General features: G+C 42.7%; 1 protein-coding gene across 4 annotated transcripts in view; it reads left to right on the forward strand.

Moving 5' to 3' along the window:
• The window catches only part of CTBP2 (C-terminal binding protein 2), a 148579-nt gene that overhangs the window by 97226 nt on the left and 29870 nt on the right, over positions 1–21483 (forward strand). For all 4 annotated transcript variants that reach the window (XM_040439022.1, XM_040439024.1, XM_040439023.1 and 1 more), the window contains 6 exons: positions 6368–6512; positions 13698–13904; positions 15924–16138; positions 17136–17266; positions 17472–17599; positions 19456–19570. In XM_040439022.1, coding sequence (XP_040294956.1) covers positions 6368–6512; positions 13698–13904; positions 15924–16138; positions 17136–17266; positions 17472–17599; positions 19456–19570 — 941 coding nt within the window. The remainder of the gene's footprint in view (positions 1–6367; positions 6513–13697; positions 13905–15923; positions 16139–17135; positions 17267–17471; positions 17600–19455; positions 19571–21483) is intronic.

Raw genomic sequence — 21483 nt, forward strand, 5'->3', positions numbered from 1 at the left:
AGGGATATGCAGTGCTATAACTATACATACAGCCCTATAGAGATATGCAGTGCCGTAACTATATATACAGCCCTATAGAGATATGCAGTGCCATAACTATATATACAGCCCTATAGAGATATGCAGTGCCATAACTATATATACAGCCCTATAGGGATATGCAGTGCCATAACTATATATACAGCCCTATAGAGATATGCAGTGCTATAACTATATATACAGCCCTATAGGGATATGCAGTGCTATAACTATACATACAGCCCTATAGAGATATGCAGTGCCATAACTATATATACAGCCCTATAGGGATATGCAGTGCTATAACTATACATACAGCCCTATAGAGATATGCAGTGCCATAACTATATATACAGCCCTATAGGGATATGCAGTGCCATAACTATATATACAGCCCTATAGAGATATGCAGTGCCATAACTATATATACAGCCCTATAGGGATATGCAGTGCTATAACTATATATACAGCCCTATAGAGATATGCAGTGCTATAACTATACATACAGCCCTATAGGGATATGCAGTGCCATAACTATATATACAGCCCTATAGGGATATGCAGTGCCATAACTATATATACAGCCCTATAGAGATATGCAGTGCCATAACTATATATACAGCCCTATAGGGATATGCAGTGCTATAACTATATATACAGCCCTATAGAGATATGCAGCGCCATAACTATACATACAGCCCTATAGAGATATGCAGTGCTATAACTATACATACAGCCCTATAGGGATATGCAGTGCCATAACTATATATACAGCCCTATAGGGATATGCAGCGCCATAACTATACATACAGCCCTATAGAGATATGCAGTGCTATAACTATATATACAGCCCTATGGGGATATGCAGTGCTATAACTATATATACAGCCCTATAGAGATATGCAGTGCTATAACTATATATACAGCCCTATAGGGATATGCAGTGCCATAACTATATATACAGCCCTATAGAGATATGCAGTGCCATAACTATATATACAGCCCTATAGGGATATGCAGTGCTATAACTATATATACAGCCCTATAGAGATATGCAGCGCCATAACTATACAGTCATGTGAAAAAATTAGGACACCCTTTGAAAGCATGTGGTTTTTTGTAACATTTTTAATAAATGGTTATTTCATCTCCGTTTCAACAATACAGAGAGATTAAAGTAATCCAACTAAACAAAGAAAACTGAAGAAAAGTCTTTTCAAGATCTTCTGTAAATGTCATTCTACAAAAATGCCTATTCTAACTGAGGAAAAAGATAGGACACCCTCACATGTATTCCCTCTTAAATTGGCTCAGATCTCACACAGGTATATCACACCAGGTGCACATAATTAGTAGATCGTTACTCTGCATGTTGAATGAGGCTTGCCCTATTTAAATCTCAGACATTTAGTTTGGTGTGCTCCTGACTGTTGAAGTGAGAGTGAGCACCATGGTGAGAGCAAAAGAGCTGTCAGAGGACTTCAGAAAAAAGATTGTAGCAGCCTATGAGTCTGGGAAGGGATTTAAAAAGATCTCAAAAGATTTTGAAATCAGCCATTCCACTGTCCGGAAGATAGTCTACAAGTGGAGGGCTTTCAAAACAACTGCCAACATGCCCAGGACTGGTCGCCCCAGCAAGTTCACCCCAAGAGCAGACCGCAAGATGCTAAAAGAGGTATCCAAAAACCCTAAAGTGTCATCTCGAGAACTACAGCAGGCTCTGGCTACTGTTGATGTAGAAGTACATGCCTCTACAATCAGAAAGAGACTGTACAAGTTTAACTTGCATGGGAGGTGTGCAAGGAGGAAACCTTTGCTTTCCAAGAGAAACATCGAGGCCAGACTGACATTTGCCAGCGATAAAGTTGACAAAGACCAGGACTTCTGGAATAATGTTCTTTGGACAGATGAGTCCAAAATTGAATTATTTGGACACAACAGCAGAGGACATGTTTGGCGTAAACCAAACACAGCATTCCAAGAAAAGAACCTCATACCAACTGTGAAGCATGGAGGTGGAAGTGTCATGGTTTGGGGCTGCTTTGCTGCAGCAGGACCTGGTCAGCTCACCATCATAGAATCCACGATGAATTCTACTGTGTATCAGAAGGTGCTTGAAGAACATGTGAGACCATCAGTTAGAAAATTAAAGCTGAAGCGGAACTGGACCATGCAACATGACAATGACCCAAAACATACTAGTAAATCAACCAAAGATTGGCTGAAAAAGAAGAAATGGAGAGTCCTGGAATGGCCAAGTCAAAGTCCAGATTTGAATCCCATTGAGATGCTGTGGGGTGACTTGAAAAGGGCTGTACGTGCAAGAAACCCCTCAAACATCTCACAGCTGAAAAAGTTCTGCATTGAGGAGTGGGGTAAAATTTCCTCAGACCGATGTCGAAGACTGGTAGATGGCTACAAGAACCGTCTCACTGCAGTTATTTCAGCCAAAGGAGGTAACACTCGCTATTAGGGGCAAGGGTGTCCTATCTTTTTCCTCAGTTAGAATAGGCATTTTTGTAGAATGACATTTACAGAAGATCTTGAAAAGACTTTTCTTCAGTTTTCTTTGTTTATTCGGATTACTTTAATCTCTCTGTATTGTTGAAACGGAGATGAAATAACCATTTATTAAAAATGTTACAAAAAACCACATGCTTTCAAAGGGTGTCCTAATTTTTTCACATGACTGTACATACAGCCCTATAGAGATATGCAGTGCTATAACTATACATACAGCCCTATAGAGATATGCAGTGCCATAACTATATATACAGCCCTATAGAGATATGCAGTGCCATAACTATATATACAGCCCTATAGAGATATGCAGTGCCATAACTATATATACAGCCCTATAGAGATATGCAGTGCCATAACTATATATACAGCCCTATAGGGATATGCAGTGCCATAACTATATATACAGCCCTATAGAGATATGCAGTGCCATAACTATATATACAGCCCTATAGGGATATGCAGTGCTAAAACTATATATACAGCCCTATAGAGATATGCAGTGCTATAACTATACATACAGCCCTATAGGGATATGCAGTGCCATAACTATATATACAGCCCTATAGGGATATGCAGTGCCATAACTATATATACAGCCCTATAGAGATATGCAGTGCCATAACTATATATACAGCCCTATAGGGATATGCAGTGCTATAACTATATATACAGCCCTATAGAGATATGCAGCGCCATAACTATACATACAGCCCTATAGAGATATGCAGTGCTATAACTATACATACAGCCCTATAGAGATATGCAGTGCCATAACTATATATACAGCCCTATAGAGATATGCAGTGCCATAACTATATATACAGCCCTATAGAGATATGCAGTGCCATAACTATATATACAGCCCTATAGAGATATGCAGTGCCATAACTATATATACAGCCCTATAGAGATATGCAGTGCTATAACTATACATACAGCCCTATAGAGATATGCAGTGCCATAACTATATATACAGCCCTATAGAGATATGCAGCGCCATAACTATACATACAGCCCTATAGAGATATGCAGTGCTATAACTATACATACAGCCCTATAGAGATATGCAGTGCCATAACTATATATACAGCCCTATAGAGATATGCAGTGCCATAACTATATATACAGCCCTATAGAGATATGCAGTGCCATAACTATATATACAGCCCTATAGAGATATGCAGTGCCATAACTATATATACAGCCCTATAGAGATATGCAGTGCTATAACTATACATACAGCCCTATAGAGATATGCAGTGCCATAACTATATATACAGCCCTATAGAGATATGCAGTGCCATAACTATATATACAGCCCTATAGGGATATGCAGTGCCATAACTATATATACAGCCCTATAGGGATATGCAGTGCCATAACTATATATACAGCCCTATAGAGATATGCAGTGCCATAACTATACATACAGCCCTATAGAGATATGCAGTGCTATAACTATACATACAGCCCTATAGGGATATGCAGTGCCATAACTATATATACAGCCCTATAGAGATATGCAGTGCTATAACTATACATACAGCCCTATAGAGATATGCAGTGCTATAACTATACATACAGCCCTATAGGGATATGCAGTGCTATAACTATATATACAGCCCTATAGGGATATGCAGTGCTATAACTATACATACAGCCCTATAGAGATATGCAGTGCTATAACTATATATACAGCCCTATAGGGATATGCAGTGCCATAACTATATATACAGCCCTATAGGGATATGCAGTGCCATAACTATATATACAGCCCTATAGAGATATGCAGTGCCATAACTATACATACAGCCCTATAGAGATATGCAGTGCTATAACTATACATACAGCCCTATAGGGATATGCAGTGCTATAACTATATATACAGCCCTATAGGGATATGCAGTGCTATAACTATACATACAGCCCTATAGAGATATGCAGTGCTATAACTATATATACAGCCCTATAGGGATATGCAGTGCCGTAACTATATATACAGCCCTATAGAGATATGCAGTGCCATAACTATATATACAGCCCTATAGGGATATGCAGTGCTATAACTATACATACAGCCCTATAGGGATATGCAGTGCTATAACTATATATACAGCCCTATAGGGATATGCAGTGCTATAACTATATATACAGCCCTATAGGGATATGCAGTGCCATAACTATATATACAGCCCTATAGAGATATGCAGTGCCATAACTATATATACAGCCCTATAGAGATATGCAGTGCTATAACTATACATACAGCCCTATAGGGATATGCAGTGCCATAACTATATATACAGCCCTATAGAGATATGCAGTGCCATAACTATACATACAGCCCTATAGAGATATGCAGTGCCATAACTATATATACAGCCCTATAGAGATATGCAGTGCTATAACTATACATACAGCCCTATAGGGATATGCAGTGCTATAACTATATATACAGCCCTATAGGGATATGCAGTGCCATAACTATATATACAGCCCTATAGAGATATGCATTGCCATAACTATACATACAGCCCTATAGGGATATGCAGTGCCATAAATATACATACAGCCCTATAGGGATATGCAGTGCCATAACTATATATACAGCCCTATAGGGATATGCAGTGCCATAACTATACATACAGCCCTATAGAGATATGCAGTGCCATAACTATACATACAGCCCTATAGGGATATGCAGTGCCGTAACTATATATACAGCCCTATAGGGATATGCAGTGCTATAACTATACATACAGCCCTATAGGGATATGCAGTGCTATAACTATATATAAAGCCCTATAGGGATATGCAGTGCCATAACTATATATACAGCCCTATAGGGATATGCAGTGCCGTAACTATATATACAGCCCTATAGGGATAAGCAGTGCCATAACTATATATACTGCCCTATAGAGATATGCAGTGCCATAACTATATATACAGCCCTATAGGGATATGCAGTGCCATAACTATATATACAGCCTTATAGGGATATGCAGTGCTATAACTATATATACAGCCCTATAGGGATATGCAGTGCTATAACTATACATACAGCCCTATAGGGATATGCAGTGCCATAACTATATATACAGTCCTATAGGGATATGCAGTGCCATAACTATATATACAGCCCTATAGGGATATGCAGTGCCATAACTATATATACAGCCCTATAGGGATATGCAGTGCCATAACTATATATACAGCCCTATAGAGATATGCAGTGCCATAACTATACATACAGCCCTATAGGGATATGCAGTGCCATAACTATACATACAGCCCTATAGGGATATGCAGTGCCATAACTATATATACAGCCCTATAGGGATATGCAGTGCCATAACTATATATACAGCCCTATAGAGATATGCAGTGCCATAACTATACATACAGCCCTATAGGGATATGCAGTGCCGTAACTATATATACAGCCCTATATTAGTAGTATATAGCACCCTACACTTATCATAGGACATCAGAGACGCTCCGGCCCGGAATACTGAGTTTTTGTGGCAGCCGGCCTCATGACTTCATAACCTGACCGGCCCACCAGGATTTCCCCCTGTAGAGTCAGTCCGTCCCTGGCTGTAATAATAGACAAAACCCATGGACGGGTGGGGTGCTGGAAAAAAGCTGCCATGTTTTCCTAATCATGGACAACAGCTTATAGCGTGAGAAAGAGAGATGACATTGTGGGCAAGAAGCGATGAGAGAGTGTTCTACCGTATGTACGGCGTAGCGGTATATGTCAGCACTATGTAAAGAACCATTCATAATATGGAGGAGACTCATGAACATACCTGTGTTGCAGGTTCTGAATGAAGCGGTGGGAGCCATGATGTATCACACTATCACACTGACCCGGGAGGACTTGGAGAAGTTTAAGTCTCTTCGGGTCATAGTGCGGATAGGCAGCGGTTATGACAACATTGATATCAAGGCCGCCGGAGATCTGGGTAGGTACTGCTGAGGGACTCCGCGACTCCCTTCCATCTCTTACCCGATTTCATCTGTAGATGTCAGTCTCACCGCTGTGGTGAATGATGCACAGCGTCGCCATGCAGATATACTGGGACCGTCCCGCCCTTATCACCGGCAGACCCCGTAGCTGATGGTAATCATGCCACGTGCGCCATCACGGTGTCATTGCTACAGAGATGGTGACAGGTGCAGGGATTTCCCGGGAATGCAGTAGCTGAGTGCGGAGTATTTCATACAAGCCTTCTGTACAAAATCTACCACTCAGACATAGATCGGTATCAGCTCATGTCCCCCTGGTCATATGAATAGCTTTTTATGAATAATCCAATGCCCTGTACCTCAGTGATGTTACCAGTAGGAGCCTTCTCAGGAACATTGGATCGTTAACCCTTCACTTTTCATGCAATCTTAAAGGGCATCTGTCAGCAGTTTTGTCCCTATGACACTGGCTGACCTGTTACATGTGCACTTGGCAGCTGAAGACATCTGTGTTGGTCCCATGTTCATATGTGTCCGCATTGCTGAGAATAGTGATGTTTTATTATATGCGGGGGGGGGGGCCTGCACAGTCTGACACTATCCAATCAGTGCCAAATTCAAGAATGCTCACCAACTCTTCTGGAGCCCGGGCCATTGACCACCCCCAATACCAAATACCAAATAATAAATATGGCTGGCTCACAGTAATTTGCAGGTGCTTTTACTTCATTGATGCTACATACATATATATAAAATAAAATACCAAAATAACAATCCTCAAATGAAGTTTTACCTTTTTTATGAAGATTTTATTTTTATTATCCGTATGTAGTATATTACAATGGGATGCGAAAGTTTGGGCAACCTTGTTAATCGCCATGATTTTCCTGTATAAATCGTTGATTGTTACGATAGAAAATGTCAGTTAAATATATCATATAGGAGACACAGACAGTGATATTTGAGAAGTGAAATGAAGTTTATTGGATTTACAGAAAGTGCGCTATAATTGTTTAAACAAAATTAGGCAGGTGCATAAATTTGGGCACCACAAAAAAGAAATGAAATCAATATTTAGTAGATCCTCCTTTTGCAGAAATTACAGCCTCTAAACGCTTCCTGTAGGTTCCAATGAGAGTCTGGATTCTGGTTGAAGATATTTTGGACCATTCCCCTTTACAAAACATCTTTAGTTCATTCAGGTTTGATGGCTTCCGAGCATGGACAGCTCTCTTTAAGTCACACCACAGATTTTCAATTATATTCAGGTCTGGGGACTGAGATGGCCATTCCAGAACGTTGTACTTGTTCCTCTGCATAAATGCCTTAGTGGATTTCGCGCAGTGTTTAGGGTCGTTGTCTTGTTGAAAGATCCAGCCCCGGCGCAGCTTCAGCTTTGTCACTGATTCCTGGACATTGGTCTCCAGAATCTGCTGATACTGAGTGGAATCCATGCGTCCCTCAACTTTGACAAGATTCCCAGTCCCTGCACTGGCCACACAGCCCCACAGCATGATGGAACCACCACCATATTTTACTGTAGGTAGCAGGTGTTTTTCTTGGAATGCTGTGTTCTTTTTCCTCCATGCATAACGCCCCTTGTTATGGCCAAATAACTCCATTTTAGTTTCATCAGTCCACAGCACCTTATTCCAAAATGAAGCTGGCTTGTCCAAATGTGCTTTAGCCCACCTCAAGCGGCACTTTTTGTGCTGTGGGCGGAGAAAAGGCTTCCTCTGCATCACTCTCGCATACAGCATCTCCTTGTGTAAAGTGCGCCGAATGGTTGAACGATGCACAGTGACTCCATCTGCAGCAAGATGATGTTGTAGGTCTTTGGTGCTGGTCTGTGGGTTGATTCTGACTGTTCTCACCATTCGTCGCTTCTGTCTATCCGAGATTTTTCTTGGTCTGCCACTTCGAGCCTTAACTTGAACTGAGCCTGTGGTCTTCCATCTCCTCAGTATGTTCCTAACTGTGGAAACAGACAGCTGAAATCTCTGAGACAGCTTTCTGTATCCTTCCCCTAAACCATGATGGTGAACAATCTTTGTCTTCAGGTCATTTGAGAGTTGTTTTGAGACCCCCATGTTGCTACTCTTCAGAGAAAATTAAAAGAGGAGGGAAACTTACAATTGACCCCCTTAAATACTCTTTCTCTTAATTGGATTCAACTGTGTATGTAGGTTAGAGGTCACTGAGCTTACCAAGCCAATTTGAGTTCCAATAATTAGTTCTAAAGGTTTTGGAATCAATAAAATGACAACAGTGCCCAAATTTATGCATCTGCCTAATTTTGTTTAAACAATTATAGCACACTTTCTGTAAATCCAATAAACTTCATTTAACTTCTCAAATATCACTGTGTGTGTCTCCTATATGATATATTTTACTGACATTTTTTATCGTAAAAACAACCAACGATTTATACAGAAAAATCATGACAATTAACAAGGTTGCCCAAACTTTCGCATCCCACTGTATTTTTTGATTGTATATTATTTGGAATTATGTAATAGTAAAAAATTAAGAAATTACACAGATTAAAACGATAAAATTAGCATACAAAATGCACGTGAATGATGCTATATTACTATAAACATTATTTATGGTGATCCGGTATACAAGTAGGATTCCATTTACAATGGTTTTACTAAATTACGAAACTGCAGAGCGTTATGCCATGTAATAAAGCATCAAAACGCATCATGTGAATTATGTCTCATTTAACACTAACAATCCAGCCTAGGTCACTCCGGACCACAGATTGTTGGAACAATATTGATTGAGCACCAACAATCTATGCAAAATCAATACGGCCCAGAGTTTGGATTCCAATTGAACCAGTTTAAAAATGAGGTCCTAGCATCCAATTCAGATTTTGCACCACTGAGGAAGGAACGCGTCTGCTGGCGGTTTCATGCGGGCAGTGTGGATGGTGATTTATCACTGATACGCAAGGAGAATTATCAGCTGAAGTCGGAGTTCCGGAGATCTCAGAGCGCATGCGGCGGGAGAAGCATAGCGGGGAGCGGCACAGCTGAGAACCACATCGAGAGGCTGGAAGGAAGATCAGCCTGAAAACCATATAAGGTTGTGAGTAACATAGACCATAGTTACATTTGCGCTCCACCCTCACCCCTGGCCCTGCCTACTTGCCTCACGAGTCCTGATGACAGGGGACAACTGGACGGCAGTCCCTAACTTAGGATACATGCGGGAAGGACAGACAAGAAAAATAACGGATAGTGAACGGACCGGGTCAAAACCAAGAGGACAACGCAGTACAGAGGAATAAGCAAAGAATGGTCAGGAGAAGCCGGGGTCATAAATACCTGGAGAGTTGAGAAGTACCAAAGGAGTCCGCAAAGAATAGTCAGGTGGAAGCCGAGGTCAATATACCAGGAAGGATGCGCAGTACAGTGGGAGCAGGCAAAGGATCGTCAGGGAACAGGATCAGGTAAGTACACAGGTATCTAACAAACGGCAGGAACCTAAATTAACAGGCAACCTGTGGCCAGCAGGCTGCCTGTATTTATAGTGGGGAGTGAGGGTCATGTGACGTGGCCAGCGTCACATGACCGACAGACCGACCAGTCGAGCACCGAGTGATCAGCTCGGCGCTCAAGGAAGACCTAGGAGCAGGGAGCCTCCCAGCTAGCAAAGCCGCCCTGGGAACGAGGTCAAACACAGATCCTCGCTCCCGAAGCTAAGCAGCAGGTCTGCGGCTGATGGGAGACCGAGTGCGCCTTCGGCACCCCGTTACACTAGTGAAGTGAAATGAGAAAAATATATAAATAAAACTATTGTTTAGAAATATAAAACAGAAAATTCGCATGTGCGTATGTATTCACCTCCTTTGTTAGGAAGCCCATAAAAAGCTCTGGTGCAACCAGTTACCTTCAGAAGTCACATAATTAGTGAAATGATGTCCACCTGTGTGCAATCCAAGTGTCACATGATCTGTCATTATATATACACACACCTTTTTTGAAAGGCCCCAGAGGCGGCAACACCTAAGCAAGAGGCATCACTAACCAAACACTGCCATAAAGACCAAGGAACTCTCCAAACAAGTAAGGGACAATGTTGTTGAGAAGTACAAGTCAGGGTTAGGTTATAGAAAAATATCTAAATCTTTAATGATCCCCAGGAGCACCATCAAATCTATCATTAGTATCCACAGGAATCCCTTTTTCTCCACTGACTCCTATGGAATACCAATAACACACTGATAGTGAAGTACTGCTATTATCGAACGCAAGCACACCTGAAGTTATACTTACAAGCGCACAGCAGTATTCAGACACTTCAAAAGACACTATAGGAGCAACTCCATCTAGGTCCTCCTTCCCGATGTTGATCCTATAAGGGGTTCGCTACAATAGTGAGGTACCGTCTCCACTTTGTATAAAACAGGTATTTATTATACTCACAATTCCATGAAAGAATATAAGCATTTCTCAAGTAAAAGCAGCAGCCTAATGCACGCCCGACCCGGGCGATGCGAATTGTGAATAGATGATATACATAAAGTTTGGAAGAAGGATATCTTAGTCTATATCTAGGTCTGAATTCTGTGGATAATATTTTAGTGACAAATGAAAAATGATAAGAGGTTAAGATAGATCGATTATTTGTATTTTACTGGTGGAGAACCAACTATGTGATATGTCGTGTTTTATGAATGAAGTTGCATTTGACATAGATTAAAATGAAAAAAGTAGTGAAAAACATCTATACTACAGGTCATGCTTTTTAAGTTTTTGGAGCAATATGAAAAAGAAAATGTATGTTTTAAATGGATTTGCGCAGCAGAGCGACCAAGGGAATTAAGGAGGAGTTGAAGGGTGGATATTTAAACACAAGTGTTGATGATTGAGGTCAATGCCCCTGACGAAGCTCAAGGCGAAACCCGGGTCGGGCGTGCATTAAGCTGCTGGTTTTACTTGAGAAATGCTTATATTCTTTTATGGAATTGTGAGTATAATAAATACCTGTTTTATACAAATTGGAGACGGTACCTCACTATTGTAGCGAACCCCTTATAGGATCAACATCGGGAAGGAGGACCTAGATGGAGTTGCTCCTATAGTGTCTTTTGAAGTGTCTGAATACTGCTGTGCGCTTATAAGTATAACTTCAGGTGTGCTTGCGTTCGACAATAGCAGTACTTCACTATCAGTGTGTTATTGGTATTCCATAGGAGTCAGTGGAGAAAAAGGGATTTCTGTGGATACTAATGATTTACCCATACGTGCAGGAGTGGAAACTCGGAATCTGGAGTGGTCACCTGAAATACGCACGGTCTACCAAAAACGCATTTGAAACATCACCTTGGACCTGCTGCGGCCATTTATCCAGGCAACGTAACAGAATAATTTGGTTTTCTGCTATCAAATCTATAATAACCAAATGGAAAGAACATGGCACAACAGCAAATCTGCCAAGAGACGGCCGCGCACCAAAACCCACGGACCGGGCAAGGAGGGCATTAATCAGAGAGGCAGCACAGAGACCTAAGGTAACCCTGGAGGAGCTGCAGAGTTCCACAGCAGAGACTGGAGTATCTGTCCATAGGACGACAATAAGCCGTACGCTCCATAGAGTTGGGCTTTATGGCAGAGTGGCCAGAAGAAAGCCATTACTTTCAGCTAAAAACAAAAAGGCACGTTGTGAGTTTGGGAAAAGGCATGTGGGAGACTCCCAAAATGTATGGAGGAAGGTGCTCCGGTCTGAGGAGACTAAAATTGAACTTTTCAGCCATCAAAGAAAACACTATGTCTGAAGAAAACCCAACACATCACATCACCCAAATAGCACCATCCCCACAGTGAGACATGGTGGTGTCAGCATCATACTGGGGGGGACTGGGAAACTGCTCAGAGTTGAGGGAAAGATGGACGGTGCTAAATACAGGGATATTCTTGAGCAAAACCTGTTCCACTCTGTGCGTGATCTGAGGCTAGGATGGAGGTTCACCTTCCAGCAGGACAATGACCCCAAACACACGGCTAAAGAAACACTTGAGTGGTTTAAGGGGAAACATGTAAATGTGTTGGAATGGCCGAGTCAAAGCCCAGATCTCAATCCAATAGAAAATCTGTGGTCAGACTTAAAGATTGCTGTTCACAAGTGCAAACCATCCAACTTGTAGAAGCTGGAGCAGTTTTGCAATAAGGAATGGGCAGAAATCCCAGTGGTAAGATGTGGCAAGCTCATAGAGACTTATCCAAAGCGACTTGGAGCTGTGATTGCCACAAAAGTATTGACTTTAGGGGGGTGAATAGTTATGCACATTGACCTTTTCTGTTATTTTGTCTTATTTGTTGTTTGCTTCACAAAAAATAAATAAAAAAAAACATCTTCATAGTTGTGGAGATGTTCTGTAAATTAAATGATGCAAATCCTCAAACAATTCATGTTAATTCCAGGTTGTGAGGCACCAAAATTTGAAAAAAGTCAAGGGGGTGAATACTTTTGCAAGGCACTGCATATGTATGCGGCATCAATAAAGTAAAAGCACCTGCAAATTACTGTGAGCCAGCCATATTTATTACTATCCAATCAGTGCTGCCAATGTCAGACTGTGCAGGGACAACCCCCCCCCCCCCCCCCCCAACTGGTAACACCTATCTGGACCTTCATTGCAAACTGCTAGTAATTCATTCACAACTTCTAGCAGGAATAATAAAGGGATCTAAAGGCACGTCATAAGAATAGATGCTCCAAAATTGTTATTACATGGAGAGTGCAAGCAGTAACTAAAACAGACATGTTAGGAGAGGTGAGAGGTCCTCTTTAAATGAATCTATCACCAGGTTCATGCTGGCCTTTCTGGAACCAATTTTTGGGCAATACAGGAGTCCTTTATTCCTGATCAGTGGGGTCCTCCCCCCACTGATTTACAGCCTTCTTCCCATTATTTTAAACAGGAAAAATCTTTTAATGAACGCAGCAGCACATGTTTCTCCTTAAACCATGCCTCTTACCACGTCCACTCCCTGCCCAAGCACACTCAGCCTCCTCCAGCAGACCAGCTCCAAAACGACTCTGCAGATCGCCGCCGTTCATGCCTCTTTCCATCCTATTAATACAGTTCAATGAATTCTAGTCATTCTGTCATACGGATGCATAGTGTATTTTCATCTGCACTCATGCTGAATCTGTCTGTATTTTAGGAGTGGCAGTGTGTAATATCCCTTCTGCAGCCGTGGAGGAGACGGCCGATTCCACCATCTGCCATATTCTGAATCTGTATCGGAGGAACACCTGGCTGTATCAGGCGCTGCGGGAGGGGACACGGGTACACAGTGTGGAACAGATAAGAGAGGTGGCATCTGGGGCAGCTCGTGTTCGTGGAGAGACTCTAGGCTTGATAGGATTTGGTAAGTGGTAATTACTATAGATGAATGGCTTTACCAAGTGATGCCGACTTATTTTTTAAATAGTCATTGCGTATTAATAGTAACATGTCTAGTTGTCTATGTTAGTAAAAGGTTAAATCCAGCATCCCCGGTGGTGTAGGTTAGCTAAAGGGTAAATGCAACATTATAGGTGGTCTAGTTAAGGGAATCTGGTGGTTGTCTTATAAAGACCACCAAGGCTTCGCCCTGTCATCACTCCAGGGAGCTGCTTTTAGCCAAACTCTGTAATATTACATGGAGGACAGAGAATTGACCCATGCCCCATGACATGCCTGTGGATGTAAAATTCCTGGTGGTTTGGGGTAGTAAGGGGTTAATGCCTACCTGGTGTCCGGTGGGTTGCTCATCTCTCCAGTGGAAGCTGAACATAGGCTTTTCATGATAAGATTTCTCATAAACATCCAAGTCCAGGACAGAAGAGAGAAGTAAATATGTGCCTGAAGAAACCAGGCACTCATGCCGGACCGCGGCCGGATCCTCGCCAGATCCCCGCCAGATCCCATTAAAGTCAATGGGGTCTGGTGGTGAATGGCACTATCTGGCTAGGCCGCAACCAGTGAACTCCAGCAGGCTGTTCTCTGCCAGAACAGCCTGCTGGATCAGTTAAACAAAGGTGTGAACCTGCCCTTAAGGCAGAGGGGGTGACGAACGATATGCCGATCTCTGAGGAGAAGTCATGGAATCTGGGTAGGAGCAGGTTCCCCGATCGGGTGAGTTGAGGATCTGTCAGGCCACACCGTCACCAGCTAAAAGAAAGTAATGGCTTTCATGAGAAAAATAATATTGTAGCAAAATGTAACGTTTATTTATCAAATACTGTAAATAATGGAAACAATGGGCAGTACAGGATGCCAGCAGGTTAAAGGGATTGTCTCATGTGGGCGTTTATGGCATATCCAAACCTGAGAACGGCACCTATCATGTCCCATCTTGTGCCCTCTGTGGAGACGTGGCCACACATGCACACCTCTCTCCATTCACTTCTATGGGAGTTCCAAAAATAGCTGAGCGCACTTAGGCCACTTTCACATCTCCGGTAAACCTTTCCATCAGAGAACAGCCTTTCGGAGTTGATTGGATCCGTCACTGCCAGATTCTACAAATCGTCGCTGGATCCCTATTGACTATAATAGCATCCGGCGGTGATCCTGCCGTTTTCCGGACAAAAACCGTCGCATGCAGTAGTTTTTGGTCCGGCCGACAGCCGGCATTTGTGCCTGATCCTGATTTGTGCTGATGCCAAAGCGGCCTAACTCGGCTATTTTCAGAAGCCCATGAAAGTGATCGGAGAGGGACATGCAGGTCCTGTTCGGGAGGTCACACAGGTGAAACCAGCACCTATTAGACTTTTATTGCATATCCTGTAGATATATCGTAAATGCCCAGATGGGATTAACCCTTTAAATACAGCCTCACTGGTTTCTTGAAGTACAGAAACATCAATTAGAAAATCCAGGATTACTCTCCGGATTTATCCATCAGTCTGCTCCTAGATTGCTTATTTCTGGCGTGTTAATAGACGCGAACATGTGTTGTTTTTGTCATTCGTTTATGCAGCTTTATGCTTTTTACATTACTGTTCTCATGTTTGCTTATTTCTGTTCCCTTTAAATCTACATCTTGGTGTTTTCGTAGCACTGGCAGATGTAAACCGTGGCAAGAGTTGAGTTGTAAAATCTGCCTTTCTGTTTGTAATCTCTAATCGCCTGTACTGTGCAGATTACATCTTCTTAGCGCTCACTGCACGTAATTGGCTGAACTGCCGTAGTAAGAACGCTGACCTGACATTTAGCGGAGACTGCACTGGGTCACGTGAAATATTTAGCTCTGCTGGATCAGTTCAGTCCATATATAGGCCCACATACAGTATTCACTTTCCTTTCTCTTACACGTGAATCAGCATCGTTATTAGCGGAGTGCGGTACGTGGTGAGCGCGGTTCAGCTGACGCCCCTCTCCCGGTGCTATTTTTCTCTTGCAGGTCGTGTAGGACAAGCAGTGGCTGTGAGGGCCAAGGTGTTTGGCTTCAATATTATCTTTTATGACCCATACCTGCAGGACGGGACGGAGCGCTCGCTGGGCGTGCAGAGGGTGTACACACTGCAGGACTTGCTTTACCAAAGCGACTGTGTGTCTCTGCACTGCAACCTGAACGAACACAACCACCACCTCATCAACGACTTCACAATCAAGCAGGTAACTAAGATCTACATCACGTGTCCATTCATTGTAATGTAATGTAGTGACCCGTCCAGGGTGACGTCCTCATTCACATACAGGACATACACACTGAGCACCTGCAAAGTGATGGATGGTTCAATGCCATTTCATGTCATGTGACAGCTGCTCCTTTCTTCGTGCTCATGTTTCCAGCCCTTTTGTGCCTCATTTACTCAACTGCTTAATCCTTTGTTACTCTCCCCTTGTCTAGGGGCTTGAACTGAACAGCCTAAAGTCTCATGTACACGATCGTATGTATTTTGCGGTCTGAAAAAAATACGTATGACGTACATGTGCATTCCATACTTTGCGGAATGGAACAGCTGGCCCCTAATAGAACAGTCCTATCCTTGTCCGTAATGCGGACAATAATAGGACGTGTTCTATTTTTTTGTGGAACAGAAATACGGACATACGGAAACCGCACAGAGTAACTTCCGTTTTTTTGGGGACCCATTGAAATGAATGGTTCCACATACGGTCCGCAAAAAAACCAGAACGGACACGGAAAGAAAATAAGTTTGTGTGCATGAGGCCTAAATGTCAGATAGGCAATCTGAAGATACCCAAATTCATCATACTGGTGCACTCTGTGTGATCGATTTGGTGCATCTTGCAAGATGTCACTTACGGAAACTCTTAGTTGGCTTATTTTAGACTATTGCGCCAAAAACCGCTGCACACCAGTAATAAATCTGGAGGACTTTATGATTTGCTAAAACAATGCCCCCTTTTTCTAGACAATTTTTTGGAACAATTCAATAATAAATTTGTCTAAATTAATTTGTGCCAAAAAGGAGGCGCAACTTACGCTGACTCTGTCCCAGTCTATACAGCAAAGCCAACAAGTGAGCTGCGGAAAATGCCATATTTGCTAAAATGTGGGACTTTTGTACGGCATAAAACTGGCATACAAGTTTTCTATTTGACCTCACTGAGCATTACAGCTACTGGCTGCGTTTTTATTCTGCAGATGAGGCAGGGTGCCTTCCTGGTGAATACAGCACGTGGAGGTTTAGTAGATGAAAAGTCTTTGGCTCAGGCTCTGAAGGAAGGCAGAATCAAAGGAGCAGCTCTAGATGTGCACGAGTCCGAACCTTTTATGTGAGTGTTGCTTATTTAACTCGTGTGTGTCCCATGTGTGTATAAAGTAATATCCCAGAAGTCCGCGGCGGCCCTTAGAGATTATGCGGCTATGTCATCAGTGTGTGATCAGTCAGGGTCCAACCGTTGTGATCACATCACATGCTGATGCCATTTTATAGTGTCTTTGATATATGTCCACAAAATAATTTATTGTACCGTACAGGTACGCTCAGGGTCCACTAAAGGATGTCCCCAATCTGATCTGCACCCCGCATACAGCATGGTACAGTGAGCAGGCATCCCTGGAGATGAGAGAAGCTGCGGCTACGGAAATGCGCAGGGCTGTCACAGGTAAGGCAATAGCTTGCTCTTGGAGGTCGCAAAACATAGAAAGTAGATGTCATAGAAGGGGGGTCCACATTGGGCGGATATGCTATCTCTGGGTTAGGACTACAAAGTGGATTTCGTTCCAAATTTCAGGATAAATTCGATTCATCGCGAAGCCGAATTATCTCATGCTTCAAATCGATTTAACCTGAAATAGTGCAAAAAAAAACCCCCGAAAAATACCACACCTGATCCATTTGCTCGCGACGGGCCAGCTGCCGCTATCTTGCTTGAAAATCTTGCATAAAATCCCGTGTGCGGTGACGTATGACGTCACCACGCCAAACGGCTTGATAACATCATCTTGGGCCACGGGACATTTGCGCGATGGCGGCTGGCCCTTTGCAAGCAAATGAATCAGGTAAACATGATTTTTTATTTTTATTTTACACCGTGTTATGTATATTATATGTCATGTATGAACGCGGTTTCTGAGGGGTACAATGATGGGGAGCGGCGCTATTGGCGCTCCCTGTCATTGCACTCATTACTTACAAAGAAATGTGCTTTGTGGTGAAGTAATTTGTCACAAAGTGAATTTTTTGGTAAAATTTGGGGAAGCAGCCGAATTGAATTTTCCAAAACTTTGCTGCAGAGCTGTATCTGGAATACTACCGCACTTGCCGGATCCAGCATTCATTTCCATAGAGATGTATCAATGCCGGATCCGTTAGCAAGTGTTCCGGAAATTGCCATGTTGCCAGATCCGGTTTTCCGGAGCAGCATAGGAAAAGCTATTTTTAATTTTGATCTTTGAAAAAATTTAAATACCGGATCCGTTATTCTGGATGAGAGGGATACGGTATTTCGGTTATTCAGTTTGCCGGATCTGGCAGGCAGTTCCGAACAACGCTAGTGTGAAAGTACCCTAATACATTTCTGTCTACAGCTCAATATACTGATAAAAACTCATTACCAGCATTTAGGCCTCTTTCACACGGATCCGCAATACAGGAGTGCCGTTCCGTGTGCATTCCGCATGACGGATGCGGACCTATTCACTTCAATGGGTCCGCAAATCCGGAGATGCGGAATGGTGCAGAAAGGAACCACGAAACGGAACCCTACGGAAGCACTACGGAGTGCTTTCGTGGGGTTTCGTCCCGTACTTCCGTTCCGCAAAAAGATAGAACATGTCCTATCTTTTTGTGAAACGGCCGGATTGCGGACCCATTCAAGAGAATGGATCCGCTGCGGCTGCCCCACGGACTGTGCTCGTGCCGCAGCACGACCACTGGGCGCACACGCCCGTGTGAGCTGTAAAATTATGAGAATTGCCACCAAAATAATCCAGTCAAGAACCACCAGCCTCAAAAAAATCACGGGCACATTTATTTATTTTGACGGACACAGGAAAAAAGTCACCAATTTTTACGGACTGTTCAGAAATTTCTGGACAGTTGGCAACTCTGCTCCTGTTGCGAAGAGGAAATACCTTTAGTCAGGGAAAGAAATTCACCGATGGCTATGTTCACATAGTTTTTTTCCGTGCATTTTTTTATGCAAATTTCAGAGTGGAAAACTTGGCAGAATCCCCAGCAAATAATAAAAAAAAGATTCATGAACATACCCTAACTGATTGGCTGCAGAGCTGAGATTAAACACTATGCACAGGAGCTGATGCTGGATCCTTTCTGTCCCATTGAAGAACTGTAGTCAGTAGGACGTTCTGGAGTATAAGTCCCGTTTAGTCCACTTGGTTATTCCTTCTCTACAGCCCCCATACGGGAGGGCGGTTTTCTGGCTCCTCGGGGGCACAGAGAGGGGGACAGGATCATGTTCTTTTCTACTTAACTATACGCATTTCGTTTCCTCAAAAGGTCGAGTTCCAGATAGCCTCAGAAACTGTGTGAACAAAGAATTTTTAGTGGCAACACAGTGGCCTACACTTGACCAAACGGGGACCAACATGGATCTGAATGGTGCCACTTACAGGTGAGAAGTTCTGAAAGGATTCTGTTTAAAAGGGTTTGTCCACCTTTTATTCAGTGATGGTCTATCCTCAGGACTGGCCATCACTAGCTGATCGGCAGGGGTTGGACACCTCACACCCCCACCGATAAGCTGTTCAGATCTAGCCAGATGTAGGCAGCAGAACTACACAACCCTGTCAGCTGTACAGTGGAGGAAGGCGCGTTACTACTGTACTGCTCCTATTGAAGTGAATGGGAGCAGCGCAGCAGGCACGAGTTCTGTCCCCGCCACAGTTGACGGAGCTGTGTAGTTCTGGCACTAACTTTCATCGAAGGAGCTACATCCGGACAGCTGATCGGCGAGGGTGCGAAGTGTCCGACCCCGCTGATTAGCTAATGATGGCCAATACTGAGGATACACCGTCAATTTTTTTGGTGCACTTTTTGCATGAAAAATAACAGTCAGAAGTAGGACACATGTTTTTTTTTTGGCTAGTGGCATTTCTTTTTTCAATTTTAGCTGAGCTTTGCATGTTGAAGCCATGACAGTTTCTTTTAGGTGTTTTCCATCCATTTCCCTATTGGGAAAAAGACACCTGGAAAAAAAAAAGAAAAAGAAAACACTATTGAAAAAAAAAAAAAAAAACCAAGAGGTTTTTATGACATTTTTGTAGCGGGGGAAAAAAGCTAATTTGCGTGTAAAAAGGGCCTTAAAACTGCAATAACATTTCCCCTGAAAGTATAATTATGTATGGATGCTGTCAGCACTAACATAGTAACATACAGTAGTTTATAAGGCTGAAAATCTATCCATCCAGTTCGGCCTGTTATCCTACAAGTTGATCCAGAGGAAGGCAAAAAAAACTGTGAGGTAGAAGCCAATTTTCCTCACTTTAGAGGATTTCTTCCCGACTCCAATCAGAATAACTCTCTGGATCAACGACCCCTCTCTAGTAGCTATAGCCTGTAATATTATTATACTATTATCACCACCTCCTCAGGCAGAGAGTTCCATAGTCTCACTGCTCTTACCGTAAAGAATCCTCTTCTATGTTTGTGTAGAAACCTTCTTTCCTCCAGACGCAGAGGATGTCCCCTCGTCACAGTCACAGTCCTGGGGATAAATAGATGATGGAAGAGATCTCTGTACTGACCCCTGATATATTTATACATAGTTATTAGATCTCCCCTCAGTCGTCTTTTTTCTAAAGTTAATAACCCTAATTTTGATAATCTTTCAGGGTACTGTAGTTGCCATATTCCAGTTATTACTTTAGTTGCCCACCTCTGAACCCTCTCCAGCTCTGCTATGTCTGCCTTGTTTACAGGAGCCCAGAACTGTACACAGTACTCCATGTGTGGTCTGACTAGTGATTTGTAAAGTGGTAGGACTAGGTTCTCATCACGGGCATCTATGCCCTCTTTGATGCAACACATTATCTTATTGGCCTTGACAGCAGCTGCCGGACACTGGTTTTTACAGCTTAGTTTGCTGTTTATTACAATTCCTAGATCCTTTTCCATGTCAGCGTTACCGAGTGTTTTACCATTTAGTATGTACGGGTGACTTGCATTATTCCTTCCCATGTGCATAACTTTACATTTGTCAGTGTTAAACCTCATCTTCTACTTCTCTGCCCAAGCCTGCAATCTATCCAGATCCATCTGTAGTAGTATACTGTCCTCTGTAGTATATATATATACAGTATACTGTCCTCTTCCGTGTTAATTACTTTACACAGTTAAGTGTCATCTGCAAAAATGTATATTTTAATGTGCAAGTCTTATACAAGATCACTAGGGCCCAATACTGACCCCTGAGGTACCCCACTAGTGACAGTGACCCAATCTGAGTGTGTACCGTTAATAACCACCCTCTGTTTTCTATCCCCCAGCCAGTTACTTACCCACATACAGATGTTTTTTCTCCCAGTC

The sequence above is a fragment of the Bufo bufo genome, chromosome 6, assembly GCF_905171765.1.
Source record: "Bufo bufo chromosome 6, aBufBuf1.1, whole genome shotgun sequence".
In the NCBI taxonomy this organism is placed as follows: domain Eukaryota; kingdom Metazoa; phylum Chordata; class Amphibia; order Anura; family Bufonidae; genus Bufo; species Bufo bufo.